Source organism: Macadamia integrifolia, chromosome 5, assembly GCF_013358625.1.
Source record: "Macadamia integrifolia cultivar HAES 741 chromosome 5, SCU_Mint_v3, whole genome shotgun sequence".
NCBI lineage: Eukaryota > Viridiplantae > Streptophyta > Magnoliopsida > Proteales > Proteaceae > Macadamia > Macadamia integrifolia.
Genome location: NC_056561.1, coordinates 40,706,423 through 40,714,801, shown reverse-complemented (window position 1 = coordinate 40,714,801; position 8,379 = coordinate 40,706,423). Strand labels below are relative to the sequence as shown.

The 8,379-nt window shown below is 38.4% G+C and overlaps 1 protein-coding gene across 1 annotated transcript; it reads left to right on the top strand.

Annotated features, from left to right (window-relative positions):
• The first annotated feature begins 6,595 nt into the window (after positions 1-6,595).
• On the top strand, positions 6,596-7,947 carry LOC122080352 (protein terminal ear1-like). The gene is made up of 2 exons (XM_042647306.1): positions 6,596-7,533; positions 7,733-7,947. Exons 1-2 carry the CDS (start codon positions 6,939-6,941, stop codon positions 7,900-7,902), a joined length of 765 nt encoding a protein of 254 aa, XP_042503240.1. The 5' UTR covers positions 6,596-6,938; the 3' UTR covers positions 7,903-7,947.
• The last annotated feature ends 432 nt before the right edge of the window (positions 7,948-8,379 follow it).

Sequence of the window (8,379 nt, the reverse complement as noted above, 5' to 3'; positions counted from 1 at the left end):
GAGCAAGAGAATTTTGTACACCATAGCTCACCAACTAAGCTAGGTAGTTGTTGTTACCAAAAACAAATCTTTAATCACTTAAAGATGTGGTCCATCGATCCTTGTTGGCATTTGGAGTATTCCTTGTACCTCTGGGACAATTGCAAACGGGCTGGTTCTGCATCTCGGTTCAGTTCTGATCCATTATTCTTTTTCTGACCCGAAAAAGAATAATCATTTGTACGGGTGACCAAACGAATGTGTACTTTTAATTGAACACGTCCATCTTGCTCAGAATTTCGTCCTCTTCGCAACCATGGAAAGAAATAGGACCTCTTTACGTGTAAAATTGAAGATATAGCTCCCGATAGTCCTTAAGGCCTTGAAAATATAAAACCTGCAAAAAGAGAGTAAAACCCAAGGTAGCTCCATTCTAAATATGTAAAATGCATGTTTTACTACCCTAGATTTCACACATAAATGTGCTCATCAGTTAGGTACAAGGAATTGATTTTAATGATGTTTTCTCACCTGTTGTTAAGCATAGTTCTATTCGTGTCCTACTTGCTTTAGTTGCTATGTATGATTTGGAGTTAGAGCAACTTGATGTGAAAACAACATTCTTGCATGGTGAATTAGAAGAACAGATTTATATGCATCAACCTGAAGGGTTTGTTATTGAAAGTAAGGAGGACCATGTATGCTTGTTGAAGAAGTCCCTATATGGTTTAAAACAGTCTCCTATACAGTGGTATAAAAGGTTTGATTCAGTTATGGCTAGTTTTGGATACTACAGGTGTCAATATGACTGTTGTGTTTATTTTAGAAAGCTCTCTGATGGGTCATTCATATATTTGTTGCTTTATGTTGATGATATGTTGATTGCAACAAAAGATAGGAATGAGGTCAATAGGTTGAAGGAACAATTAAGTTCTGAATTTGAGATGAAAGATTTGGGGGCAGCAAGGAAGATCCTTGGTATGGAGATCAAGAGGGATAGAAAAGCAGGGAAGTTGTGGCTATCTCAACAAAAGTACACTGAGAAGGTATTGAGTCGTTTTGGCATGAAAGATGCCAAACTTGTAACTACTCCTCTTGCATCTCATTTTAGACTTTCAACTGCTCTATCACCTAAGATAGATGAAAAGGTGGAGTACATGTCACGTGTTCCATACTCTAGTGCAGTTGGCTCCATTATGTATACTATGGTTTGCACTCGTCCTGACATTTCACAAGCTGTCAGTGTGGTGAGCAGATATTTGTCATGTCCAGGTAAAGCTCATTGGGAAGCAGTGAAGTGGATACTTAGGTACTTGAAAGGGACCTCTGGTGTTTGTTTGGAGTTTGGGAGGAATGGTGATAATTTATCTGGTTATGTTGATTCAGATTATGCAGGTGATCTTGACAAGAGAAGGTCACTCACAGGCTATGTATTTACTCTTGGAGGAAGTACGGTTAGTTGGAAAGCTACTTTACAAGCTACAATTGCATTATCTACCACTGAAGCAGAGTATATGGCAGTGACTGAGGCAATTAAAGAAGCTATTTGGCTTAGAGGTTTGTTGGGAGAACTCAGCATGGATCATAGGGTGACTGTTGTCCATTGTGATAGCCAGAGTGCTATTCACTTGACTAAAGATTCAATGTATCATGAGAGGACAAAGCACATTGATGTTCGGTATCATTTCATAAAAGAGATAATTGCTCAAGGTAATATTCAAGTGTTGAAGATTGGTACTGAAGACAATCCAGCTGATATGTTGACTAAGCCTTTATGTGTTGGTAAGTTCGAGCATTGCTTGAACTTACTTGGTGTTTGTCGTGTTTGAGTTCAGCCCTTTGGAAGGCTATTGGAGAAGATGAAGATGTTAGCTATTTGTTTATCTATTGGAGGAGAATTCAAGCCAAGGTGGAGATTTGTTAAGTTTGTCTCGAATTCTTAACCCGTTTTGAAGATTGACCCGATCCGACATATTTTGGTGGCGACCCGAATGGGAAATTTTCTGAGATCTATGATGGAAGCAGAGGCCCAAGCCCGGAACCCATCACTGATCTCGTATGGGGGTGCGGGGGCGTACGTATGGTTCGACCGGATCGATCGTGACCCGATGGGTCGACCCGTGATTTTGGAGTATATATAATGTACTGTTGCTTGTTGAGAAAGTCATCGTATTCCAGGGTTTTCACGCAGCTAGGGTTTCAGGGCGAGTTTTTCCTCGCTGCTGTTAGGGTGTAATTTCTCTTTTGCATAGTGAATCATCTTCTTCTTCGCCTGAGGACGTAGCACACCACCCTGGTGTGTGAACCTCGTTAAATCTCTGTGTCATACAGATCTATTGTCTCTTTATTATTCGTGTTTCTTGGTGTTTGATCTAACATAAGGTTTCATAAAACGTCTCTAATAAATAATATAAAAAATACATATATAATATATACTCAGTTTGGTTTGAAAATAAGTAACTTGATATGGTTCAGTTTGTATCAAACAGTTTTACCTTAGATAACGAAATTGTGCCATACCAAATAAGATTTATTTTTTATTGTAAACCGTACTAATTCTTTTTTCGGTCAGTATGGTTTTAAACAATTGGTTTTGATTTAGGATTTTAGTTCCAACTTGATCCCCTTAATTGGATTGTCAGATCTTAGATAAAATACCAACCAAGGTGTAATTTTGGGTCTTAATTCGTAGATAGGGTTCCTCTCCATAGAGCCTAGGGATCAGAGAGTGATCCCACAGCTAAAGGTAACCTCAGGACGCATGCCCTGTTATTCCCAGGCGTGAGATCATTCTCTGATTCCTGGCTCTATGGAGATGAGCGAAGTGCTAATAACTTGTGTTTAGTAGAAGTAGCAAATATTAAGTTCAAGCCCAAGGAAAAAATTATGTACCCCCATCGTAACAAGTCTTCAGGCTGGGCTGAGCTTACACCTGAAGCACTTGGTAGCCTGATAAACCTAGTGACTTGAGCCGATTAATCTGGCCCAGATTTCCGCTCTAGCCCAACTCTATTATTGCTACACTTAGTTGTGATTCTCCAAAACCAAAGATTAAGGTCTCTGATGTATATGAAAACAGGAGGGGCAAGCAAGGTCATTCATGTAAGGAGGAGAAAGATCTACACAGAGGTGCTAACTTACCTTACCTCAGCGACTCACAGAACCTTTTCCTTAACGAAAAACATATTACGACATTACAACCAGGTAATGTGGACAATGATTTAAGATGACAATGGTCCACACACTCAAAAATGGGCCCACTCAAATGTATCTCACTTACAACCAACACCCAAATACCTAGCAAGCCTTTGGGGTGTCAATTGATCTATCCTGCTTGGTTTCGGACAGGCCTGATTGGACCACTCCAATTCAATGCTTTGCCATGGAGGTTAGGTATGCCGCTAACTTTCCTGGAGTTAGAGGTTCAACCAATAGAAGGATTCGGATGAGAGGATCAAATAGGAATTTTTCGAGGAGAGGAAGAGAAATATAGATGTAGATCTAGGTATACTGCCAGATATTCCTAGCTGTAAAATATACACACATGGGTAGGTGATTGAGACTGCCCTAGCAATTAAAAATAATAAATATTGTTGAGGGTGTTGGTTATGCACCAACATATGGAGGAATGTTTACCAATATGTGGGACTCAAAACTTTTCTAACGCATGAAAAGGTGCAAGTAACACTAAAACATGGAAAGGATGAGCCAAACATATGGAGCAATGTCATGATGCACACATCCCTTTCATAAACTTTTTAATTACACATAAAAAAGTGTGTCTCTCCCTTACGTTATCTCTCATAAACAATCAAATTCTAACCAAAAAAAAATGGCTATCGAAGAAAAGATTGACAAAATTCTATGTAATGTGAAAAGAGGAGGGCAAAGGCCAAGGCTACTTTTGTGCATACCAAAAGAAGAAATGAGTTAGCTTTTAACTTAAACAATAAAAAGGGTAAGTGGAGAAGAGGAAAGAAAACATGAGACTCTCCCTTACATTATCTCACTTTTTTAGAGAATCTATTCACAACTTCATCATAGGATTTGCAAAATAAACTGGTTTGACTTTTATTTAAGTTGCAAAAATACTCGTGATTAGACAGTGCCTTTAAATAGTCAAGTTTAAAGGTTTTTTCAATGTCACTATTGAAGGAGATTGTGCTCTTACTATCAATATTTTAAAGGGTTCTAACACTAGCTAATATCCTTTGGCATATTTAGCATATTATTAAGGATTGCATTCATCTTGTTAATTATTTTTATTCAGTTTCTTTTAACCTTATTTACTAGAAAGGGAATCGAGCTGCTATGCTCTTGCATCCTTTCGTGTTAATCATCATTTTTTGTTCTCTAGGACAACATTCCCCCTCCTTTTTCTTACTCATGTATTATTTAATGACTATAAGGGAGTGTCTTTCCCTCTATTTGTAAATAATGCTCTCTCTTTCTTTGAAAAAAAATAAAAAGCAAATAAATAAATAGAGTCGATGTTGCCTTTTTGTTGATGCAAATTGGTATGGAGTATCGATACGCTTGTCTAGTGGTAAGGGTGAATCAACCATTGGATGACTGTATATGGTATTAGGTACTAGTATCCTAATAGACTACTCATCTAGACTGTTGATCCAAATCAATCTAGATAAAAACCACAAACCCAACATATCTCTTTATAATCAATTTCATTTCAGAAAGTCATCAAATTTTGTTTTTGGAAAACCCACTGCCTCAACAAATCAACTGCTCTATTGATTATTGATTTTTTTTTTTTATACTTTCCTATTCTACTAAGCACCACTGGCCAATGGCCAACATATTGGACGTTAGTAGGAGGCCAATGGCCAACATATTGGACGTTAGTAGGAGGCCAATGGCCACCTACTTCTATATACATCCACTCACTCACACATGCATACGATAGAATTCAACTCCACAACCTCCTTCCTCTGGCACCGTTTTTCAAACCGAAGCTTATGGAAGTTCACTTTCAGGCTGCCAAGGCAGGGGCTCATCAATCGTATCAACTATCAAATGGAGGGTGTCTAAAAGGTAGCTTTGATAGGCCTAGCCAATTTCTTAAATGCTTTATATGGGCATGGCCTTATTTTTTTCGCTTTTCCATTTTGGGTACCAATAACCATGGGCTTTGTTGATATGGGACGGGACAAGACTTTCTCTCCTTTTTCCGCATCTTTTTCCTTTGTTAGGTAATCATAAAATTGTAGGGATAATTAATTAGATAACCTATGGCTAGCTTGCTTGACAGTTGACATTTTAAACTATTGACAAGTTTACTTGAACCCTAGGAAATCTCAGTGTTAATCTGCTATCAATGGTTAAAATAAAATAAAAAATATCATCTTATCCTTATGATCAAATCGATTTTAGTAATGGACGAAGAGATTTCTTGTTCATTCATCTTCCGTCTCATATGTGATATAAGACATGCCTAATTAGGGTCACCCTTGTTTATGTCCCATTTAAACTAATTGGTTCTTTAACCTAATAAAAAAAAAATAAATGGTTCAAGCTTCATACTTCAATCTAATACCATTGATGATTTACCCCAAAAAAAATCTTAGAGTAACCATGCATCAATGCCACGTGTACGGCTATTGATCAATTAATTCGGGAAAATACTTATATTGCATCAAGGTTTTGATGAGGAGGAAGTTAGCATTTGTGGAGTTTCAACATGTCGATCAACAATCCTATTTGTACTACCATCACCACCATCATTGTTCCCTTAAAAAATAACTTCAAAATTTTAAAGGAAAGAGGGTACGTACTATCATAAATTCGAATGAATTTAAACCAAAGAGATGGCATTTATACGAATTTTTTCACATCTATTGTGTCTTGGAGCACCGACACACCAATAGGCATTATTTCTTCCGATCCTAATAATAATATCTTAAGTATTGATATCCATACATGGATATACTTAGTCTGAACTTTAACATTTGACTAATTCAGGTCATGCACTTTCTATCCAATCCAATAAAATGGTGAATGAATATATAATCTCTTCTACAAAAAAAAAAAAAAAAAAAAAAAAAAAAACCTTTGAATGCATTAATATTTATTAAAAAGAAAATTAAAATTCAACTATAAAAGTTTTTTTTTTTTTGGTAGACTACAAAGTGCATTTTACCATGCCCCAGAAGGAAAAAAAAGAAAAAAAAATGCTACATGGCCTGGTTACTGTATCAGATACTTGAGCCTATGAAATTACTTTCCTGCCCTTATGAAATTTTAAAAAAAAAAATCTCATTTATATTGGTAATATGCACTTTGATTGGCCCCCAGTGCATGAACCATGCGACCAGATAGCAAGCTCCCCCTCCAAAAAGAAAAAAAAAAAACTTAAATTCACTAGTTATGTGTACCAATCATGGTTTTAAGTGTATTGATATCAGTCTCAGTACCTGACTAATATGAATCGATTCCTATATTTTTTTCAGGGGTTGAGAGTAAAACAAATGTACGTTTTTTGAAAAACAGGGGCAAAAATAACTGATATTCATGGATCCGATCCGATATATTGGTATCGGTTGAGACCGATACCTAAATCCTTGGCACTAATGGAAGGAAAGTGGTGTATGATTTCAGAAAATCCCGAGCCAGATGGAGAGTGCAAGAGGGCCGTGGACAATGGAGTGTATAGCTAGCTTGGGAAGATGAGAATGGGCCATGAGCAACTGGGTGTGACTTTAATTTGCGCTGCGCAAGATTTGTCTCGTTAGGCTCCGCCGGTGAATCCCTTTGTTTAGGCTTCAGAGAACGGTTTCATCTCCCAATCGAGTAGTCGACTCTCGAAACTCAACAGATAGCCAAAACCAATCTTGGATTCTTGAGAACCAAATCTATAGTGCCGTAATACTCTCACGAATTCTTCTTTTTCTTCTTCTCCGGCACCGGCAAGAACCCGAATTGGTACATTTCTTGGACACTTGGAGATGCATCCTCAGGCGCAGCAATTCAGGCCAAGAACCTATTTTCCGATGACCCAGCAGGTTCCGTTCTTGCAAGTTCAACCACCGCAAATGCAAATGTATCATCCAATGATGCCCAACCACAATGAGACCGTGTATTACCAATATCAGTGGCTGCCTCAACCACTACCACCGTCAACGGTTCCCCTGCCTTCACCGACACCCACTAGAAGCCTCCTTCTATATAAGGTGCCCACGTACGTCAGTGAAACGATTGTCCGTACAGAATTACAAGTGTTTGGGGAGGTGAAATCGGTGGGGATGGAGAGGTTGCAGGATGGAATCGTTACTGTTCACTTTTATGATCTGAGGCATTCGGCAGCGGCGTTGGCGGCGATACAGAACCATTACATACAGCATCAGCACATAATGAGGCTATATTACACCGTTTTAACGTTGCCTCCATTGGCTCATCGCGTTGTCGCTGGTTCTGCTACCTGGGCTCAATTTTATGTTCCTAGTATTTCCGCCGACGACAGTAATCAAGGAATTCTTGTGGTTCGTAATTTGGATCGGGAGATCTCTTCCAGTAGAATACTTGAAATTTTTGAATCTTTTGGTATGAATTCTTGATCTTTTTTGGGTTTTCTCTTCTGTTTTCTTCATTTCTGGAAGGCTTTGTTAATGGATCGAGATGGGTTTTGAGGATAGTCTTCTCCAAATCTTAAACCCATAATTATTTTTCTCCCACTGTAATGGATTTATTTCTTTTTCTTATTTTCCACTCGATTTTTATTCGACCAAGTTCTCTAATTCAGGGGCTGTGAAGGAACTGAGAGAAGCGCCATTGGGGACCACCAGTGGTTCGTGGAGTTCTTTGATATCAGAGATGCAGCTGATGCTCTTTCGGGATTGGATGGCAAAGAATTCGCAGGAGGCATTTAAAAGTTCGTTCATTCCTTCCCTAGAAGAGCATGGCAGAATGTAATTCAACTCAACTCCTCTGCTTTAACTACTTCATATGTTAAACCAATATGAACCGTAGAGATTGGTTCTTCATATTTTAGTTGTCATCTTTCGTTTTGGTCCAGTATATGTGTAAAACTGATTCAGCTCGATCAAATCAGACCAAACCAATCAATTATGGTTTTAAACAATTGGTTTCGATTTAGGAGTTTGGTTCCAACTTGATCCCCTTGGGTTGTCAGATCTTAGATAAAATACCAACCAAGGTGTAATTTTGGGTCCTAATTAAGGGATAGGATTTTTCTCCATACAGCCCAGGACCAGAGAGTGTGATCCCACAGCTGGGATGACCTCAGAACACGTACTACCAGGCGTGGGATCATTATCGGGTCCCTAGCTCTATGGAGAGGAGCAAAGTGCTGATAGCTTGTGTTTAGTAACAGTAGCAAATATTAAGTTCAGGCCCAAGGAAAATATTATTGACCCCCCAACGTAACAA

Bases quoted from the DNA above. Each gene is read 5' to 3' on its own strand.
- LOC122080352 (XM_042647306.1), top strand. From the start codon at position 6,939: ATGCATCCTCAGGCGCAGCAATTCAGGCCAAGAACCTATTTTCCGATG. The intron at 7,534-7,732 runs GTATGAATTCTT...TCTCTAATTCAG, and splicing joins TGAAATTTTTGAATCTTTTG to GGGCTGTGAAGGAACTGAGA.